Here is a 21,490-nt window from a genome sequence, read left to right as displayed (position 1 = left end):
AGGACCAAATCAAAATGAAGTCAGTGAAGCCTGGAGGAAGCCCATGGAAGGACACAGCACAGGGAGGCACAGCCAGCGCATCTCCCATGATGAATAGGCTCTCCCAGTAGCTTTGTCAGCTCGCCGGTGTTTTGCACCCTTGCTCATGCAGGCCGTAGGACTGAATTTCACAGAAAAGAATAATTTTCATAGTGCTTTGGCTTCTTTCTTCTTGAGTTCTTTGCTCTTCTGAGTTCTTAGTGGCTGATAACAGTCAGATTAAGCTCTCTGCCATTCAGAGTTGATCTTTATTCTTGAAAATTTTGTCTTCCTTGTTAATGAATATCACTGTCAAGTTTGCTCTACTGCCCTATCAGCAGGTGCTGATTTGACGAATGAAGATGAAATCTATTGTTTGGGGAAGATAAGTTAGTTTTATTTCTCTAGGGGGCTTTTATGCGATTTTTTTGCTAAATGATGTGCTAGGTTTTCAATGCCATGCCAAATGGAAATGAAAGGATATTGATCATGAGTGTGACATAGAGTACTTTTCTGCATATACTGAGTTGCACGCCTTGTAAAATAAAAGTGTATTGGGTTTTTCAATAAATAAATAAAATAACCTGTATTGAGAGCCTATTTTATCACTCCCTGGGTGACTTCACTCATTTTTTTTTTTTTTTTTTTTTTTTTTTTTTTGAGACGGAGTTTCGCTCTTGTTACCCAGGCTGGAGTGCAATGGCGCGATCTCGGCTCACCGCAACCTCCGCCTCCTGGGTTCAGGCAATTCTCCTGCCTCAGCCTCCTGAGTAGCTGGGATTACAGGCAAGCGCCACCATGCCCAGCTAATTTTTTGTATTTTTAGTAGAGACGGGGTTTCACCATGTTGACCGGGATGGTCTCGATCTCTTGACCTCGTGATCCACCCGCCTCGGCCTCCCAAGGTGCTGGGATTACAGGCTTGAGCCACCGCGCCCGGCCTAGACTTCACTCATTCTTACATTTAAGATGCTGATGGTTTCCCAGAATTTATATATTTCAGCATTTTCCAACCAGGACATTTGAAAGATGTGGCCCAGCATGGTGACTTATGCCTGTAAGCCCAGCACTTTGGAAGTCTGAGGAGACAGGATCACCTGAGGTCAGTTTGAGACCAGCCTGGCCAACATGGTGAAAGCCCTTCTCTACTAAAAATAAAAAAATAATAAAATACTCAGGTGTGGTGGCAGATGCCTGTAGTCCCAGCTACTCAGGAGGCTGAGGCAAGAGAAGTGCTTGAAACCAGAAGGCCAAAGTTGCAACGAGCTGAGCTCATGCAATTGCACTCCAGCCTTGGTGACAAGAGCAAAACTACATCTCAAAAATAAAAAATAATTGCCAACATTTGCAACTTGGAAGAATTCACTGTTTTAAAAAATCTGGATTTCAGCTTCTTTTGAAAAAATGTACAATTTCACCATGGTGCAGTGGCAGGAAGTGGAGGGCATATTCCTGCATGGCAAAATTCCTTTGAGTTTGGAGCTCCAAGGAGGTTCACTCTTCAGACCAGGTCATGAGCTTTCAGTTCACATTCTTTTTTTTTTTTTTTTTTTTTTTTTTGAGACTGAGTTTCACTCTTGTTACCCAGGCTGGAGTGCAATGGCACGATCTCGGCTCACCGCAACCTCCGCCTCCTGGGTTCAAGCAATTCTCCTGCCTCAGCTTCCTGAGTAGCTGGGATTACAGGCAAGCGCCACCATGCCCAGCTAATCTTTTGTATTTTTTAGTAGAGGCGGGGTTTCACCATGTTGACCAGGATGGTCTCGATCTCTCGACCTCGTGATCCACCCGCCTCGGCCTCCCAAAGTGCTGGGATTACAGGCTTGAGCCACCGCGCCCGGCCCTCAGTTCACATTCTTTCCGTGATGGACACAAACTGTCTGGGCCTGCTTACATTTCTCTTTTTTTTTTTCTTTTTTGAGATGGAGTTTCGCTCTTGTTGCCCAGGCTGTAACGCGGCTCACTGTAACCTCTGCCTCCTGGGTTTAAGCGATTCTGCTGCCTCAGCCTCCCGAGGAGCTGGGATTACAGGGCATGCGTCACCACGCCCGGCTAATTTTTTTTTTTTCTTCCCCCGAGTAGAGACGGGGTTTCTCCACATTGATTAGGCTGGTCTCGAACTCGCAGTCTCAGCGGTGTCCACCCGCCTCAGCCTCACCAAAGTGCTGGGATTACTGGCGTGAGCCACCGCGCCTGGCTGAATCTCTAATTGTTAGATTTGGTTGCTTAGTACAAGCTTTGGAGAGTGGGTGTGAGGCACTCCGGTTAAACAGGCTGCCGGGAAGACCGCAACTCTTGTAGGCCGCCTGAATGGGCGGCTTCACTCCTTCCATGCACCACCACCATGTGCTGCTGACTTCAAAATGTTTATGCTTTGCATAGAAAAAGGTCACTCAGAGATGTCATCATTTCTTTGCTTGGGAAGGTTCATTAACTCTAGTAATAGTTATAAATAAAGGTACTTTATTCCGCCACATTTAGAATACGACACTTTGGGTGGTTGAATTTGTCTTTGATATGGTTTACTTGAAGGAGGATTGCCAATGTACAGAAGGGTTCTAGGAAGCATAGATTTATTCCACCATATGAATAATGCCAGAAGTTATTTTTCTTTTTCTTTCTTTTTTTTTTTTTTTTTTTTTTTTTTTTGAGACGGAGTTTCGCTCTTGTTACCCAGGCTGGAGTGCAATGGCGCGATCTCGGCTCACCGCAACCTCCGCCTCCTGGGTTCAAGCAATTCTCCTGCCTCAGCCTCCCGAGTAGCTGGGATTACAGGCACGCACAACCATGCCCAGCTAACTTTTTGTATTTTTAGTAGAGACGGGGTTTCACCATGTTGACCAGGATGGTCTTGATCTCTTGACCTCGTGATCCACCCGCCTCGGCCTCCCAAAGTGCTGGGATTACAGGCTTGAGCCACCGCGCCCAGCCGACACTTCTTAGTAAGAGTTTAGTCTCCTAAGCAACTAAACTATTGTAGACGGACCCACTGCTGGCCTGGTCCACACAGGTGCATCCATATGGAATCGGCTCAACAGCCATAGTTCCTGAGCTTTTTTCCCCCACTGCAGGACCAAGACCCAAGCCCCGCCGCTGTGACCGAGAACGTTGCATTGCGCCTGCGCGCAAAACCTCTGCGCAAAAAGAGAAAGTAACCCCTTAATTAGGCCTCGGGAGGACGGAAGCCACTGCACAAGTCTGCGCAGGCGCGCCCCGCTAACGAACAGTCGTCAATGCGCAGGCGCCCACCTTAGTTGGTCTTCTCGTCCTGTAAACAGAGGGGCTTGCCGCCGAGGTGTTCTGCTTCCGGGTCACGCTTTGACTGCGGCTTTCCACACCCCGCTCAGCCTAGCAATTCGGTGAGTGCGGTTCTTGGTGCGGGAAGGTCTACAGCCAGGTTTCCCAACCCAGGGTACCACGCCCAATAACGCTTCCTCCATTCCCCGGTCGAAGTGCTTTCTAGCTCTCGAGGCTGAGACTTCGCTCCCGGCCTTAGAAGGCAGATCCAGGAGGGAATTGTTCCCCTTTTGAGGCCCACCACCCAACACAAATTGCGTGATTCTCTTTCCGTAGCAGACTTGCAGGGAGTGCTGCGATCTGTTGGGAGCCTGTGCGTTGAAACCGCACGTCCTTGCATTCCATGCCCTTGCCCCCCACCTCCTAGCCTCAGCAAGACAGCTGCCGCGAGCTCTCCCGCAGCAGGTGTGGTGGGATTAGGGGCGCTGCAGGATCAGCCAGCGTTCTCCCGGGGCGGGAGGGGGCGGGGAAGCCGAGGCCTCCCTCGCGTTAGAGTTGCTGTGTCTTCTTTTTTCTGCCTTTTTTTTTTTTTTTTTTTTTAAGCTTCTCAATAAATGCCCTTTGGTGTTTTCTCTGGATCCCGTAGCAAAAGAAAACGAGGGAGACAGGGCTTTCAGCTCTAGCAGAGCTGAAAAAGGGGGCCAAACCGTACACGGGCTGCCGTCTGGTGAGATCGAATTTAGATTTCTGACTGTTCCTGACAGTGAATGCAGTTAATTTGCCCTGAAATTTCATTCCTTTACCGGAAGCTTTCAGGCAGCAGCAGACCACTGACTATACTCTTAGGAGTTTTAGCCCGGAGTCAAGAGCGCCCCAAAAATGACTGCAGTGTTTTGTTGCATCGGATTACGTTGGCCCAGAAACGGTTAATGAAACCACTTTATTTATTTTAATTTTTTGAATTTTTTTTGTACAGACGGTTAGGTGTGGGGGTCACCTCACCATGTTGCCCAGGCTGGTTCTGAACTTACAGGTTCAAGAGCTCCTCCTGCCTTGGCCTCCCAAAGTGCTGGGATTACAGGCAACACAACCACTTTGGTCCAAGCCTACTGCTTTAGATGCTGTGTCTTCCACTCCCATTCTTGGAATTGCAACTCAAATGCACCTCTGTCTTTTTTTTTCCTTTTTCCTTGAAACGAAAAAAAAATATAAGATACAGACCCTTGTCTCACATACGGCAACTCTAAACTGTCTAGAAAATGCCATGGTCATATAAACAAGTGTGTGAGCCTATTCATGCCTGATAACAGGGGAGATAAATACACAATTTGAATTATCGATACGTATAAATATTTTTAACTTGTATTCTATTGGTTAATAGAATTTACATCTAATAAACCGGGCGCGGTGGCTCAAGCCTGTAATCCCAGCACTTTGGGAGGCCGAGGCGGGCGGATCACAAGGTCAAGAGATTGAGACCATCCTGGTCAACATGGTGAAACCCCGTCTCTACTGAAAACACAAAAAATTAGCTGGGCATGGTGGGGCGTGCATGTAATCCCAGCTACTCGGGAGGCTGAGGCAGGAGAATTGCCTGAACCCAGGAGGCGGAGGTTGCGGTGAGCCGAGATCGCGCCATTGCACTCCAGCCTGGGTAACAAGAGCGAAACTCTGTCTCAAAAAAAAAAAAAAAAAAAAAAAAAAAAGAATTTACATCTAATATAAATGGCTACTGATTCACAGAAAAGAAACTATCAGAATTTATAGTATATAATACATAAAGGGACACTCCATCACAAAAAGCAAAATTAATTGGCCAGGCTCACATCTGTAATCCCAGCACTTTGGGAAGCCGAGGTGGGTGGATCACCTGAAGTCAGGAGTTGGAGACCAGTCTGGCCAACATGGTGAAACCTTGTCTCTACTAAAAATACGAAAATTAGCCAGGCGTGGTGGTGCACACCTGTAAATCCCAGCTACTCAGGAGGCTGAATCAAGAGAATCACTTGAGCCTGGGAGGCGGAGACTGCAGTGAGCCAAGATTGCGCCACTGCACCCCAGCCTGGGTGACAGAGTGAGACTCAAAAAAAAAAAAAATGTAAAAAATGGTATGTTATTATTTTGAGGTGGAGTCTTTCTCTTTCGCCTCAACGGAGTGTAGTGATGCCATCTCTGCTCACTGCAACCGCTGCCTCCCAGGTTCAAGCAATTCTCCTGCCTCAGCCTCCCAAGTGACTGGGACTACAGGTGCATGCCATCACACCTGGCTAATTTTTTTGTATTTTTAGTAGAGATGGGGTTTTACCATGTTGGTCAGGCTAGTCTCAAACTGCTGACCTCAAGTGATCCGCCCACCTTGGCCTCCCAAAGTGCCGGGATTACAGGCATGAGCCACCATACCCTGCCAAAAAATTATGTATTGTTAAATGACCAAAACAATTTCATATGCATAATGTGCTTATTTACTTCAAGTCTTAAATTAGGATCTCAAGTAATAAACTTTACATTGGCTCAACAGATATTTAGAACCTACCATGTGTCAGGTACTGTTGAAAAAATCAGTATTATTATTCCCAACGAGCTTATAATAAGGACAGAGATTTCTAAGCACTTGCACCTAGAGAGCTGATACTGTGTATTATGTTTTCTCTATAGTTTTTGATACATGTTGTTTCATAGACATGCTCTACCTTACTGGCTGTAATTTTAAATGGTCCCTAACTCTTGTCTCTTATACAGCCAAACCTTTTAAGTTGAAGTATATTGCATTATTTTCTTCTTCCATCCTAGAACTCTGTCCTATTGTGGTTTCAACATGTATTTCACCACGTCTGTTTCTCAGTTGTCACGAATAGCTAATTATTAAAAATTTTGGCTGGGCGTCGTGGCTCACAGTTTTAGAAAAATATGCAGATTTTAAAACGAGTTAAAGACGGGACGTGGTGGCTCACACCTGTACTCCCAGCACTTTGGGAGGCCGAGGCAGGTGGATCACAAGGTCAGGAGTTCAAGACCAGCCTGGCCAACATGGTGAAACCCTTTCTATACTAAAAATACAAAAAATTAACTGAGTGTGGTGGTGGGCACCTGTAATCCCAGTTACTAAGGAGGCTGAGGCAGGAGAATTGCTAGAACCCGGGAGGTGGTGGTTGCGGTGAGCCGATCGTGCCACTACGCTCCAGCCTGGGTGATGGAGCAAGACTCCACCTTAGGAAAAAAAAATTTAACTCATTTATTTTTTTGAGATGGAGTCTCACTCTGTTGCCAAGGCTGGAGTGCAGTGGTGCAATCTCAGCTCACTGCAACCTCTGCCTCCCGGTTCAAGCAATTCTGCCTCAGCCTCCGAGTAGCTGAAATTACAGGTGGACGACACCAGGCCCAGCTAATTTTTTTGTATTTTTAGTACAGATGAGCTTTCACCATGTTGGTCAGGCTGGTCTCGAACTCCTGATCTCAGGCGATCCACTGACCTCCCCCTCACAAAGTGCTAAGATATTTTTCTAAAACTGAAAGCATATTTTACTGTGAACTTTTTCTCCTAGTTTTATATAGATGACTCTAGAGTAGTTATACATTTGCTTTCCTTTCTTATTTTAGAATATTACCTCAAATATTTCCTTTTTTTCCCTCTGCTGAAGACATTTGAAAATATTTCAGATGCCTTTTCATTATTAAGATAGATCTATTTGCTCCATAGCCTTCTTCCTCTCTTTTCACAGGTAACAATCACTTCTATGCTGTTTAGTCAATCAACCAATATTTGTTAAATACCTGCCTTCTGTGAGATTCTGTGGCTGGCCTTACATGGGTGAAAAAGTAGAAGACAAAGTCCTTGCCTTCTAGTTCATTACAGTTTAGGTGGAAAAACAGTATGTACATAACTATATTTCAAGGCTCAGTGTTATAAATAACTTAATGGTGGTGCTGATCATAAAAACCATAAAAATTCAAAGAAGAAAAATAATGTTTTGTAACCTCTTCAGCCTTTCAAAAATCCTATTCCTTGCCTAGTCTTGTTTGTAAACCACACAGAGCTCCATAGGGGTCTTAGTACCTTTTAGGGAAATCTTGTGCTAGACTAGTGTAAAACATTTGTGTCCAGGTTTTTCCAACTCCCTAGGCAACTATTATAATTCACTTCCTTATGGTTATGAAAATAGTGTTAATCACTCCTTGAAATCTGCTCGTAGTATTGGGAAGGCCTCAGAGAAACACCTAACCCTAAAGACAGGCGTGCTTAGTGATATTGTGTATGCCTAAAACTTCTTTGTTTCAGGCAGTTTGGAGCATGTGAACACCTTGAACCTTGATGAGTTCCAGTATGTGGTATATTATGCAGAGCATTCAGAGCAAATACTCTCTTTCGGAACGCTTAATCCGAACAATTGCTGCCATCCGTTCCTTCCCACATGATAATGTAGAGGACCTCATCAGAGGGGTGAGTGTGCCAGTATTGACAGGAGAGTCTTTTGCGATGTGAAGTGGGAAAGCTCTATAAATCCTCATGTAAATCCTCATTGACTCAGCCCAAGATCACAAGGAGTTTTTACGTTTTGTTAAATGCATTAACATGATCATTAAATGCATTCCCCCATGTTTGCTTTGCTTCCCTTCTTCCTTTTACTTTGTGTATCTGACATTTTTCTTCATGGAGTATGTTCTCAATAACCCTAGTCTTAACGTTCTTTGTAAAATATCTGAGTATGATGCATATGTAATCCACTGAACTCAAAGTCTTCTATACATGTTTTACTAACAGAGGAGGTGAGCAAAGCAGAGGTGGTTTTTATTTTTATTTTTTGAGCCAGGGCTTCACTTTTGTCCAGGCTGGAGTGCGGTGGCGTGAAGTTGGCTCATTGCAGCCTTGACCTCCCAGGCTCAAGCGATCCTTTCACCTCAGCCCCCTCAAGTAGCTGGGACTACAGGCACATGCCACCATGTCCAGCTTTTTTTTTTTTTTTTTAAATTTTTTGTCAAGACAGGGTTTCACCATATTGCCCAGGCTGGTCTTGAATTCCTAAGCTCAAGTGATTCACCATGCCTGGACACAGAGGTGGTTTTTAAATCCTGTGACCCTTTCTTTATACCTGAGTTATAATAATTACAATGGAGAGATTTTTTACTTACATTCTATGTTAAAAGCAGCTACCACTTCTAGTTCTGTAGAGGATATCAACCCCTAAAATGCATGGTAGTTATAGTTTAAGAAAACACCTTAATTAGCTGATACTTAATCACCACTCTTCAATAATTGTTATATGACTAGTATCCTAGGTCTTTACGATCCTCTTCTATGTATTTGTCTTGATGAAGAGAAGTTAACAGAGTAATTTTTTGATCACCAGAAAATGCATCCAGATGATTACTTCTATATATTCTTTTTTAAGACTTTTAAGCTCCTCCTTTACAGCCTGGATCTCTAGAGCTGCCTCAGAGTTATTGGGCACGACTGGAGAAGGAAAAGTCATGCAGTGTTAGCTTATTCTCAGCAAAAGTGATGTCGGAAGACTCCACGGTAGAGACTTTGTCATATTCTAATTCTAGCTCTGCTGCTGAGTCATTCGATCTGACTGGTATCTCCATCTCCTTTGATTTTTTTTTTTTTTTTTTTTTTTTGAGATAGAGTTTCACTCTTGTTGCCCAGGCTGGAGTACAATGGCACGATCTCAGCTCACCGCAACCTCCGTCTCCCAGGTTCAAGCGATCCTCCTGCCTCAGCCTCCTGAATAGCTGGGATTACAGGCGCCAGCCACCATGCCCGGCTAATTTTTGTATTTTTAGTAGAGGCAGGGGTTTCACCATGTTGGCCAGGCTGGTCTCAAACTCCTGACGTCAGGTGACCTGCCCGCCTCAGCCTCTCAGAGTGCTGGGATTATAGATGTGAGCCACCGCGTCCACCCTCTCCTTTGATTTTGAATAGAAGCACTAGCAAAAGCTAGGTGGTAAAGAATGCTGATACTAAGAGGCCACTTTGAAGATGTTTATAAGCAAGGAAAAATAGTGTTAAGATGATGCTACTGTTAGTGATGGTCATTTGTTGAATGGCCAAAAGAGCATGCCAGTTCTAGCCTCAGTCTGACAGACTCAGTTTCCTACTTTTTCAGAACATGGTGGCCATAGAAAATGGATTGTTGGTCCAGCTTTCCTGTCTGATGATAAGGTTTCCAGTGCTTTGACACATAAGATTATGTCTTCAGTGACGTCCAGATGACCATCTGGCAGGCTACCTTGTGGAGAAACTTAGTAACTTGATCTAAGGAATTAAGAGTTGCTTTCCTTCATCTTCAGTGTACTCCTTTGGTTTGGACATTGGCATTATATTGTTTAATTAATAGAAAAGGAAACAAGGAACTAGCAGTGTATCTATAAAATAGTCAGAGTTACAACTCTATCCCCTGGACTCAGTTCTGAATCCTGTCCTGCTGAGCGACCTAGAGCTGAGCACACTGACCGAAGTTCGCTTCTGCCCACAGGGAGCAGATGTGAACTGCACCCATGGCACTCTGAAGCCCTTGCACTGTGCCTGTATGGTGTCAGATGCTGACTGTGTGGAGTTACTTCTGGAAAAAGGAGCCGAGGTAATGCTTTTTAACACAGTCACATTAATGATTCACTAAAATTTGAGCTTCATGCTTTCTTAGAATTTCTCCCCATCACTCCTCCATCTCTTCCCTCCTCCAGTCTGAACTTCTAACTCAAGATAATGGTGGCATAGTCAATATTAAGGAAAATGTAACAGTAAATATATAAAATGATCTAGGGATTTCATTCCTTTGCCTTTCTGTCCCTGCCCTCCCGCTTGCTCCCATCTTTTGGTGCTGGTCCTCGGCCTTTCTTTTCTTCTCTTTAACTTAAGCTGTTGCTGGCCATCACTTCAGGACGCTTACCTTGTAGGGGTTGTTTTTATTTCCATTTAATCTTCTCATTGCCTATTGTGTGTCCAGGAGAGGTAAATACAGAGATCCCTCAACTCTGATTAAAGTACCCCTAAAAGTACTTAAAGTACTTAAGAAGTAGTACTTTAAAAGGTTGAGCTTACTTAAGTGTTTCAGGGGTTTTTTATTATTATTATTTATTGGCATTAGTAAGGGAATATGCTATTCAGAAATTTGAAGAAAAAAATTACAGGTGATGCTGTCAGCAAGCCAGCCACTTTTCCAGCACTGGAAGATTTGTGCTTTTCCCATCACATGCTTTCATTTGGGTTCTCTTGTGAACCCACAGCATATTTTTGCAAAGGTCTGACTCATATTCTAATATTTTGAACTTCTCTGTACGGTTAAAGAACATAGCAAAAGCTATGATTTTCAGTCTGGTTGCTACATTAGCCACAGGGTACAGAAAGGGGTAAGATAAGTAAAACAATCCAAAACTCTGTGTAGTCAAGCAGCTTTCCAGTAAATGTCTTTCAGAGCAGTTACAAGGACTTAAGACTTCCTCTATTCTTGCCTTACCCCTTACTTTATGGTAGAGATTCTAATGAATAGATAAATGAACATTGCAGCAAAAACCTAAGTAATACAGACCCAAGTAATACTGGTCAATGCACATAATAGTGTTGACCGTTTAAGGACAGTTCTTTTCCTTTTTGCTCCTCCATTTTCATCTTTATCCCTGTGATTCCCTGGGAGTTGCTTGTTGACCCTCTTGTGCAGAGCACTGCATAGCAAAGGTAGTGGGTGACCATGCAAGCTTCCTGGCTGCCGTCCTGTCTTCCTCAGTAGTCTGTCTGCTGTAATAGGTCCTCGCTTTTTACAGGTGAATGCCCTGGATGGGTATAACCGAACAGCCCTCCACTATGCAGCAGAGAAAGATGAGGCTTGTGTGGAGGTCCTGCTGGAGTATGGTGCAAACCCCAATGCTTTGGATGGCAACAGAGATACCCCACTTCATTGGGCAGCCTTTAAGAACAATGCTGAGTGTGTGCGGGCTCTCCTAGAGAGTGGGGCTTCTGTCAATGCCCTGGATTACAACAATGATACACCACTCAGCTGGGCTGCCATGAAGGGAAATCTTGAGAGTGTCAGCATCCTTCTGGATTATGGCGCAGAGGTCAGAGTCATCAACCTGATAGGCCAGACACCCATCTCCCGCCTGGTGGCTCTGCTAGTCAGGGGACTTGGAACAGAGAAAGAGGACTCTTGCTTTGAGCTTCTCCACAGAGCTGTTGGACATTTTGAGTTGAGGAAAAATGGTACCATGCCACGGGAGGTGGCCAGAGACCAGCAGCTGTGTGAAAAACTGACTGTTCTGTGCTCAGCTCCAGGAACTCTAAAAACACTCGCTCGCTATGCTGTGCGCCATAGCCTGGGACTCCAGTATCTGCCGGATGCAGTGAAGGGCCTTCCACTGCCAGCTTCCTTGAAGGAATACCTGTTACTTTTAGAATAGCCCAGAGAAGATGTTTGCACCATCATGCAGGCAACTCTGGGTGAGGTTATACCTGCAGTACACTTTGTCAGAGAAAACAGAAAAACAGTTGTTCCTGTTGTGTGGTTTATAGATTTTGAAGCAACATGTCACAGTAGTAACCTCCATACCACCTCCCCTCCCCAAACTGAACAGCCAAACAAAAAATTCCCTTCCTTTTATTTTCTGTTTATTGCTTACTTGGCTTTTTATATTGCCCTTTGCAAAAGAAGAGGTCTCCCTCAATCCTCCCCTTAGGAGCGAAGTCAGCAGTGCAACTAAATTTCTCTAGGAAGATGGAAAGTACTTAAAGCATATGTGTGTGGTTTTCCTTTGGGGACATGGTTAATGGTCCAGAAGAATCCCCTCTAGAAAGCATTTTAGGTCAAGTGCAGTGGCTCATGCCTATAATCAATCCCAGCACTTTGGGAGGCTGAGGTGGGCAGATCACCTGAGGTCAGCAGTTTGAGACCAGCCTGATCAATACGATGAAACCCTGTCTCTACTAAAAATACAAAAACTAGCTGGGTGTGGTGACAGGCACCTGTAATCCCAGCTACCCGGGAGGCCGAGAGAGTAGAATCACTTGAACCCAGGAGGCAGAGGCTGCAGTGAGCTGAGATTGCGCCATTGCAGTCTAGCCTGGACAACAAGAGCGAAACTCCATCTCAAAAAAAAAAGAAAAATCTGTGAAGAAGTTTAAGAAAAATCACCATTTCAGCTAACACAATTGCATCCCAAAGATGAAGATAGTGTAACCACAAATGGTGCAGATTCAGAAATGGGTTGGATGACATCCCTAGTGTGCCATGTCCTTGGGCATTCGGAAGGGACTGGACCTCTTTCCCCTCATCGGAGGAAACAGCAGTCTTTGCCTCTTTCTCATGGTTGTGCCCAAGGGCCACAGTAGCTCTGAAATAACATAGCTCTAATAACAGTAATACATAGCTGTATTACTGCTATTTCAGAGATTATCTTGCTGCTTTCCTTATAGAAGAGAAAGCAGGTTCTAAGCAGTCCTCAGAACTCCTGAAGTCCTCCTGAGAACTTAGCTTCTAATGCAGCTCTTTCTCTTCTTGAGAGCCAGTCTGTTCTAATGGGCTTTGCAGGCAGTTCCTACGCCTACGGTGTTTGTTCCAGCAGGGAGGAGTTACGGGCTGGGCTGCCTTTTCCCATGGGTCTTCATTCCCAATGGAAAGTTCACTCTGCTTGCAATTTGGAATTACTTTTCTTTCAGTTGTTCTGGAAACTTTGCTTTTTACTGATTTACACAATACATTGGTGGGAGGGTAGAGTTGGGATGGGGGTGGAAAACGCATAGAAGAGCTTCTTTTGTGATGGGCCATCTACCCAAAAGAGATCTGCTTTAGTGAACAATACTCTTTCATTTCATGTTGCTATACTAGATCAAGTTGTTATAGATTTTAGATGACTTGTATGCAAATTTGAAAAACTTTTTTTTAAAAGTTGATTGGGAACTACAAACAATGAATGGAATCTACTGACACAGCTAATTGGAAAACAGATGTCTGCTTTTGTCCTATTACTGCTGGTGTTTAAAAAACACCATTTAAAAATTGAAGAATAAATAAATCGTTCTAAAAGCAAGTTTGGCAATTTCTACTTTTCCTACTTTTCTACAGCCTCCCTTAGAAAAAGTTCATTTACTGTCTGGCTCTTCAATATAACTTTGCATTCCAACTTTTCTCCCGTTAGCAACAGTGATTCACTTATCTTTTTGGCTCTGGGGAAATAGCATGCAGCATCACAAGTTTTTGTTTTGAGACGGCATCACTCTTGCCCAGGCTGGAGTGCAGTTCCGCCTCCTGGGTTCAAGCAATTCTCCTGCCTCAGCCTCCCAAATAGCTGGGACTAGAGGCACATGCCACCATGCCCAGCTAATTTTTTTTTTTTTTTTTTTTTTAGTAGAGACAGGGTTTCACTGTGTTAGCGAGGATGGTCTCAATCTCCTGACCTCATGATCTGCCTGCCTCGGCCTCCCAAAGCCTTGGGATTACAGGCATGAGCCACCACACCCAGCTGGTTTTTTTTTTTTTTTTTTTTTTAAAGTGGTCTTGACTTTGCCTTTTTTTCCAGATAGTATCATCATTCTCATTTTTTTACTTTTTACAGAGTGACATATTCCCTCTGATTAGCTTTACCCCCAGCCATCCTTCCCTCTTCATTTTCTCAAGGAAACAGCTCTAAGATTAAAGATAGTAAAGAGATCCTATAAATCAATGGCAATTAGCATTTAAACTGTTCTGAATGAATGCCTGAAGTTCCCCTTTCACTTCATTTTCATAGGCCTTATGGCTTTGGGGATTTGATATGGCATGGTAAGGAAGCAGAGGCATGGGGTATGAGGATAAGGTTTGAAGTCAGAACCGAGTTTGAGTTCTACTTGAATAATATCGAAGGAGACATTATGTAATCAATCACCTTGAGCTCCAGTGTCCTCCTTTCTGAAGTCAGGCAGTCACCATTCCCTTCCAAAAGCTATTTTGAGGATTCAATGATGAAATGCCTACCACAGTGCTTGTAATCCAAGCACTCTGGAAGCCAAGGTGGGTGGATCACCTAAGGTCGGGAGTTCAAGACCAGCCTGACCAACATGATAAAACCCCATCTTAAAAAAAAAAAAGAACTGTGCAAAGAGTATATGGCTGCCTTAATCCCTCACTCCAGCAACAAACCTTCTCAGTCACTATTTAGAACTGTTTTTAGAGTTTGGCAGTGACAATTTTTTGCACTGCCAGCAAGTAGTATACTAGAGATAATCCCTTCCTCCACCCCCTGTGATATCCTGAATGCCTTTACTGCTTCATCAGGCAAGTGTCTGACACATGGGGCTGACAGTATTACATTCCACTTGGGAAGATAACGGAGAAGCAAAAGCACAGTGACCAGCTGGCATTTATTAGTGTAGTTACAATTTGTCACCGTAGTAAAAGTAGTAGAGGAACTAGGGCTCTTTGTTATCACAAAGAAATAAATAAAGCTTATTTTTCGGAAAATTCTAGCTGAGTAAGTGATATCTAGCAGTAGCACTAGAGGTGCCCAGCCTTGTGTGACAGATGAAGCTGGGGTAGAAGTCATATTAAATTCTACCTAAAAGGAGCTTCCATCCAGTGCCCCCTCTTCCAGCTCCTGGCCAGAACTGATCATGGCCGCAAGGTACAGAATAAAAGGAAACCTAATGGAAAAAAATAGCTAAAACACTGACAAGATGTGGACTTATCAGGGGGTGAGCTGACCATGATCAGGTAGTCTGTTCCCCTCACTCCAGAGAGGTTTAGACACCAGCTTCCCCAGACCGCTTCCGACTGATGTGCTCCAGGTGGGCATGGTCTGAGGTGTCCAAATCAATCTCGTACTTGGCCAGGATTTTAAGGATGGGCCTCAGTTTCAGCCACCACTGTTCCTTGGGGATCCGATGCCTACAGAGGAATGAGGTAGATGATGATAGAGTCTTTTAGCTCCCCAGTCAACTTCTACCAAAGGTTTATAGGAAGAAGTTAGACAGAAGAGTTTGGGTTTAGGACATATGTATCAGATCTGAAATGGGTAAGAATACAGGTATTACTTCTTAAAAAAAAAAAAAGGATTAAAGACAGTGAACAGGTTGCGGATAGTAGAGCTTGAAACCACCAGGGAGAGAACCACTCCAGAAAGCAAATGTACTCACTCAAAATCTGTCTGGTCCTTCAGTTCAGTCACTGGTTGGAAGACCAGAGCCCTCTTACGCATCCCCAGAACACAGCCAGAGTCTGGAGTATTGGCAAAAATCCGCCCTGCAATAAGGAATGGTCAGTCAGCTTCTATACTGGGAAACCAGCCTCTATAGAAGGCGCTCGCTCTCTCTCAGTCCACCTACCATTACGGTAACTCTCTTTGATTTTCCCAGACATCCAGTTCATAGCCTTGGCGCCCATCTTAGTGGCAAAATTCCTATCAAATGGAGTTGGGCTCCCACCCTGGAGAAAGAAACATAAAAATTACAGAGGGAAGGACTCTAATGAAGTGACAGAGATATCTAGATACACAGAGAAAAAGGAAAGATGGGCCTCAGGTTTACATCCCAAAACAGGAATCCAGAAGTCAAACTATGAAAGGGTGTCCCGAGGCAGCGCCAGGATCCAAAGCAAGCTGGCCCAGCACATTTGGCCATTTATCAGATAGAAGAGTAACTAATTAAAGAAAGTGATTGGCCTCACAATCCCCTCTTTTATCTCCGTAGCTGCCAAATCACATTTTAGTCTTATTGGCCAACGGGTCAGTTGCTTGCCCTTCTTCAGCCTAGCAGCTTTTGCTGGTCACTGTCATTGATGATATAAAAGTGTTTTTTTTTTTGTGGCCCAATCTGCCTGCCCTTGGTAGCACTTCAGAATATAAAACATCACACAGATTTCCTTTGAACTAAGAGGAAGCAGGTAGGAAAGTGGGAATGTTTGGTGACATTTTTGTTTCAACTGGGAGTGAGAGGGAGGTGCTGCTGGCATCTAGTGGATAGAGACCAGGGATGCTGCACAACTGTCCTACAGTGCATAAACAGCTACCCCTGACAGATTATCATCCAGCCCCACAAGGCAAAGCTGCCAAGGTTGAAAAACCCTGCCCTAAATGAAAAGGATGGCCCATATAATCTCTAAGGTTATTTCCAGGATGAAGATGTTTTGATTCTATGACTGTAAGAGACTGCAGGCCCATGCTCTATGATGGCACTGACAGCCTCCTCCAGAAGACTGGAAAAGGCCAGTGGAAGCCTCAGCAGCTGCTGGCAGATATGGCTGTCTGATGAAGGGCATGACTAGGGTGTCTTTCCTACCTGCTGCATGTGACCAAGCACATTCTTCCTGCTGTCGAAGATTCCCTTTCCCTCCTCGGAGTACAGGTTGAAAATGAAGTCAGTGGTATAGTTCTCATTGCACTTTTCATTCCTGCCAGGTGGAGACCAAAAGCCTATGACTCTGTAGTTGTCTCCCCAACCTCCCCTTTCTGCCTTTGTTCTTTCCTTTCAATTTTTATCTCCTCCCAGGGTTCAAGGGATAGGCTGGCCCCCTCCCTTTACATCTACAGATTCCTCAGGGTGTCCCAACCATTGCCATTCTATAGGTTTGAGCCAAAGCTTATTTTCCTTCTTCACTTAGGAACAAACCATGGATGAGGTACCTTAACACCAAGCCCCTTTTCACAGTTGTTTTCATCTTTTGCACCAGATGTTCAACATTTGCCTGAAAAAGAAAGAATAAATCCTAAGCCTAGTTGGGAGTGAGTAATGTTGGGTATAATTCTCTCTTCTTCCACGCCAGAAAGGAAAGAGAGACGTGGAAGAGAGTTGTTTATAATCCTGGACCTGAACTGTGCCTAATTCCTTTAAGAAGCTCACTGTGGACTGAAATTGAAACAAGGACTCCAAATGAGACAGAACAGGAAGAGGGAGCATTAGAGACAGCTGCAGTAACTGTCAATGTTCAGCCCCTCACTTTCTCCAGTCTCCCTTTCCAAGCCTTCTGGTTCCCCTTCCCTCAGAGGGCTGACTTGTGGTCACGGTGTCAGTCTTCAAGTGGGTTGCTTGTCTGCAAAGCAGTGATTCATCTGGAAGGGACATGTTCTTTCATTTGAGCTTTGAGTTGAGCCAGAGGAGACAGACTCCCACCCTCCACTCGTGGTATGGGTTGGCTGGGATCTTGGATTAGGGAGTTCCCTCATTCTGCCGCTAAACCTGCACTTTGTGATTCTTTTCTCCTCCAGCAAACTGGGATCTAGGAAATAAGAATCATATAGTCCCTCTGTGAAACGGGTTAGAGCCCTACCCTAGAGATCAAAGGGTATCTCTCTCAAAAGTAGAATGACAGCAAGGGAAATCTGAAGGGGAGACATGATGAAGTAAAAAGATCACTGACTTTCTCAATCAGTTAAACCATCTGCTCACTTAGGAGTTTAGAAAAGTTTTTTAACCTCTCTAAACCTTCCTGTGTTATATGGAGATAGTATCCTCTTTGCATGTCTATTACGATGATAAAATGCAAAAATGCCCGTAAAGGGCTTAGCCCTTTTTGAGCAGGCCACCTGACTCAAAATGAACATTCCAACAACAGTAGCTGAGGTTATATATATGAGGTGACACCAGAGAATGCCTGCATGGTACTCCTTCTGGTCTTCACAGGATTCTACAGACCAGACAGCTCTGTCCTTAACTTGAGAGCTCATAGTTCAGATTACTGTGGAGACAGTCTGGGGACAGGGAAGAGATGACTAGCAGGCTCTGGGTGGCCAGCTACCTGCAGGTCTCGAATGGTGAAGGGCTCCTCAAAAATGTAGGCAGCATCAGCCCCGGCTGCCAGTCCAGCCATGGTGGCCAGGTAGCCACAGTAGCCACCCATAGTCTCGATGATAAACACCCGACGCTTGGTGCCAGCTGCTGACTGCTTGATGCGGTCACAGGTCTGCAAGGACAATGGGTTATAGTCAGAAAGACATGATGAGGGGCCTCATTCTTGTTATTGTTTAGTCTCTGCCATTAATTAAACTCTGGAGCTATATCCTCTCCAGGCTGGCAGGGCCCCTAGAGCTCATCAAGTTCTTGGGTTTAGGGTAACAGGCATATTTGCCAACCACGCTGCAGAACTTCTCTCCTGGGAAGAAGGCTGCATCCTTTCTACTGCTGAGAAAATTAGACTGTCTAATCTCAGAAGGAAAAAACAAAACAAAACATTTGGTATGCAGGGTATTGGTGCATTTCTAAGCGAGGAAAATGAACACTTTGTCACCCAAGCTAGAGTGCAGTGGCACAATCTCAACTTACTGCAACCCCCGCCTCCCGGGTTAAAGCAATTCTCCTGCCTCAGCCTCCCAAGTGACTGGGATTACAGGCACCCACCACCACACACACCCGGCTAACTTTTGTATTTTTAGTAGAGATGGGTTTCACCATGTTGGCCAGGCTGGTCTTGAATTCCTGACCTCAAGTCATGCCTGTCTCGGCCTCCCAAAGTGCTGGGATTACAAGGGTGAACCACCACACCCAGCCAAAGAAGCATTTTCAAACATTCCCATTTGTTTAATATAAAAAGTAGCTAACTTTTCAGGACCACACTTAGTTTAATGATTATAATCCTGGCCAAAAGGGATGGAAGTGGTGGTGGGCTCTCACCGTGCAGATAGTATTGAGTGCTGTGTCAGCCCCAATGCTAAAGTCTGAGCCAGGGACATTGTTGGAGACTGTAGCAGGAATGACCACAAATGGGATGCAGAGCTCATCAAATTGCTTCCTGCCCTCCATCAGTTCCAGACCCCCTGTGTACGCCTAAGAAGAAAAGAGCACAAGGGCAGGATTGGGAGAGGGAGAGGAAGTGGGAGGGAGAGGAAGAAATGGTGGCAGGCACTCACCTCAAAGCCCCCAATGATGACAAGGCCCTGAATGTTAAACTTAGTTATATTGGCACTGATCTGCTCAAAGCTCTTCTTGGGTAGAGTCCTAGTTGACCAGTGATGGAGGAGAGGAGAAGGGGAATTGGAATTTGGGGAAGAGACAGGAAAATTGAGGGAGAGAAAGGCTAGAGTTAGAGGCACTTTGTTTATAATTTCTTGGCTTGTTCCCCCCTCCCTAACCCACCCTGTCTGTCCAATCCAAGGATACATACTGGAGCTCTAAATTGCCAGAGCTGCTAGAAGATGTTGAGATGGGCATGTTTGCCCTCATGGCAGTAACTGTGAGCTTGGGGGTAGAGGACCCAGACAACAGGGTGGTTGAAGCAGACCCTGGCATAATGAACTGATGCCCACATCCAAGGGCAACTTTAGAGGTGACTGGGAGGAGATGCCCTTACCTTTTAGTCCCAAGTTTAGAACCACCTTGGCCAGTCCAGCCCCCAACATAGCTCCAGCCAGCTTCCTCTATCTGTGGGGAAAGGCCACAGAGCTCTGCACAAGGCTAAACACTAGGAGCCCTGTGTGGAACTGATGCTACTGCTTGAGTTCTAACCCTACCCCTGGGTCCCCCTTGGTTGGAAGAGGTACACCAGGTATTAGCTTTTCCCCATGCACTGAACTTCTTCTACCCGTACTGCTCATTCACTAATATTAACTATCTACCTATGCCAGGCACTGTGCTGAGCTTGGGACAGAGAATTAAATAAGACATGTTGTTTGCAATGGTTCATTCCAGTAATTCCTGCCTGTTCCTACTGCCCTAACATTAAATATCTACTTCCGCCTGGACCCTGAGAGAGGAGAGAGAGGTAGTAAGGAACAGGGGACGCCAAGAGAATGGACAGGTCATTCTTGCTACACTGATTTTCCCCATGACCATGCCTGGGTCCCAGAATATGTGCCCTCCTTCCTTTTAGTCCCCATACCTGCCCCTTGGCCAGGCCCTCGAAACCATCATGGACAACGAGCACTCGGTTGCCCTGGATGAGGCCAATCCTCACAGTGGAGCGAACAGCAGCATTCATGCCTGCAGCCGGAGCCCCCACGTTCATCACAGCCACTGTGTGTGAACCACTCTATACAGGAGGAAGCAGGGGAAAGAGGAGGACAGAAAGCCGGCAGGGAAGCAGGGAGGTGGTCAGTAAAGGAGGCAGAACTCTGAGTCTTTGTTGTCCCGGGATCAGTACATCTCCCTGAGACAACACACACCCCACTCCCAAGGAATGCCAGCACAGCTTGCTACCACAAACTATGGAAGCAAAATTCTTGATCACAGATCAACAAATAAAGCTGCTGTCCCTCATCTCAGATATCATTATTATACAATGAATGAGAGACCTCCAGAGCAGCACTTCCCAAGGTACGATCCTTGGATCGCCTGCATCGGAATCCACTGAGGGAACCCATTAAACCTCCATATTCCTGGCCTCTACCCAGATCTGAATCTCTTCTGAGAGGGGCCCAGGAGTTTGCATGTTTAATAAGCAATCCAAACAATTCTGATATATACTCAATATTGAGAACCACTACTCCAATGGAAGAAGTGGCTCAGATATACTTAGATGTGATTATTCCCAGATTTTCCCAGAGAAAAAGTACATAAGCCCTCTTTCCCATTTGTTGCATGCTATCTTGCCAGTCCTGAAGTGGGCATGGGTCTTGTGTTAGAAATATCCAGGTATACTAAGAAGGGGGCTAGTATCTGGGGTAGTTAAGAGGAAATCTTTCTAATAGGGCCAAGGGCTCAGCACTGAAGATCAAAGTGAGGCAGAAAGGCTGGCAAGGCTTACATTGTATGGACTGTGGTAGCACTTTACGAAGAGAGACTGGGGGAGAGAAAAGGAAAAGAAGAGAGGACAAGTCAAGTTGCCACTACCTTAGATACCGGGGGTCTGACATGAGCTAGAAGCTTGTACACCTCCCAGTTGTTCATGAAGCTCCTGCAGGAAGTAGAAATAGAGAGAGGTGTCTTCAGGCCATTCCCCAAAGCTAGCAGCCACAGGGATCCTGGTCTGAAATTTTGCTCCCAGAGGAAAACTCCATAGGGCAAAACTCTGAGGACAGAACTGGGGCAGGGCAGGGACAGGGTAGTGGCTGCAAAGGGGCCACTAGTTTATCAAACACCCTCTCAGTACTCTTCTCCTCAGCACAAGAGATTGTCCGTTGCCTAGAGAAACTTATCATCTAGCTGGGGCCCATATATAGAAATAACAGATTATAACAGGTTGATTGCCAGGGAGAGCATCCCTGAGATGAACTGAGCCTCCCAGTCACCTCGCAACTAATTTTCTTAGGTAATAAACTGCTGCAGAGAGAACAAGAAAAGGAAGCAGCAGAAGCTCATGTTTTGGGCCTGGAGCCATGGAGGATCTCTGGCTTCGTTCTGGCATCT

The 21,490-nt window shown here is 45.1% G+C and overlaps 2 protein-coding genes across 7 annotated transcripts in view; one reads left to right on the top strand and one right to left on the bottom strand.

Annotated features, from left to right (window-relative positions):
- Window positions 1-3,203: 3,203 nt before the first annotated feature.
- ASB8 (ankyrin repeat and SOCS box containing 8) lies at window positions 3,204-13,272 on the top strand. Of its 2 annotated transcripts, none has more exons than XM_010352249.3 (4): window positions 3,204-3,377; window positions 7,536-7,693; window positions 9,729-9,833; window positions 11,014-13,272. In XM_010352249.3, the coding sequence occupies exons 2-4, from the start codon at window positions 7,565-7,567 to the stop codon at window positions 11,644-11,646; spliced, it is 867 nt and encodes a 288-aa protein (XP_010350551.1). In that variant the 5' UTR covers window positions 3,204-3,377; window positions 7,536-7,564; the 3' UTR covers window positions 11,647-13,272. The 2 variants fall into 2 exon arrangements, with proteins under 2 accessions (XP_010350551.1, XP_003941492.1); XM_003941443.4 differs by having other exon boundaries at window positions 3,205-3,377; window positions 7,532-7,693.
- A 1,290-nt stretch (window positions 13,273-14,562) lies between these two features.
- PFKM (phosphofructokinase, muscle) overlaps window positions 14,563-21,490 on the bottom strand; it is a 46,712-nt gene continuing 39,784 nt past the window's right edge. For all 5 annotated transcript variants that reach the window (XM_074403193.1, XM_074403191.1, XM_074403192.1 and 2 more), the window contains 11 exons: window positions 20,975-21,038; window positions 20,025-20,174; window positions 19,497-19,567; window positions 19,057-19,144; window positions 18,821-18,973; window positions 17,949-18,113; window positions 16,837-16,898; window positions 16,493-16,604; window positions 15,542-15,641; window positions 15,353-15,458; window positions 14,563-15,104 (listed from right to left, as the gene is read on the bottom strand). In XM_074403193.1, the coding sequence (XP_074259294.1) occupies window positions 14,960-15,104; window positions 15,353-15,458; window positions 15,542-15,641; window positions 16,493-16,604; window positions 16,837-16,898; window positions 17,949-18,113; window positions 18,821-18,973; window positions 19,057-19,144; window positions 19,497-19,567; window positions 20,025-20,174; window positions 20,975-21,038 (1,216 nt within the window). In that variant the 3' untranslated portion in view covers window positions 14,563-14,959. The remainder of the gene's footprint in view (window positions 15,105-15,352; window positions 15,459-15,541; window positions 15,642-16,492; window positions 16,605-16,836; window positions 16,899-17,948; window positions 18,114-18,820; window positions 18,974-19,056; window positions 19,145-19,496; window positions 19,568-20,024; window positions 20,175-20,974; window positions 21,039-21,490) is intronic.

Source organism: Saimiri boliviensis, chromosome 7 (genome assembly GCF_048565385.1).
Source record: "Saimiri boliviensis isolate mSaiBol1 chromosome 7, mSaiBol1.pri, whole genome shotgun sequence".
Lineage (NCBI taxonomy): Eukaryota > Metazoa > Chordata > Mammalia > Primates > Cebidae > Saimiri > Saimiri boliviensis.
Note: the sequence above shows the minus strand (reverse complement) of the source record. Positions and strands in the feature narration are given on the sequence as shown.

What these genes read in the sequence shown, in the direction of transcription:
- ASB8 (XM_010352249.3), top strand. Translation starts at nt 7,565, where the DNA reads ATGAGTTCCAGTATGTGGTATATTATGCAGAGCATTCAGAGCAAATAC. An exon ending in TAGAGGACCTCATCAGAGGG is followed by an intron (nt 7,694 to 9,728) that starts GTGAGTGTGCCA and finishes TTCTGCCCACAG; the next exon opens with GGAGCAGATGTGAACTGCAC. An exon ending in TTCTGGAAAAAGGAGCCGAG is followed by an intron (nt 9,834 to 11,013) that starts GTAATGCTTTTT and finishes CGCTTTTTACAG; the next exon opens with GTGAATGCCCTGGATGGGTA.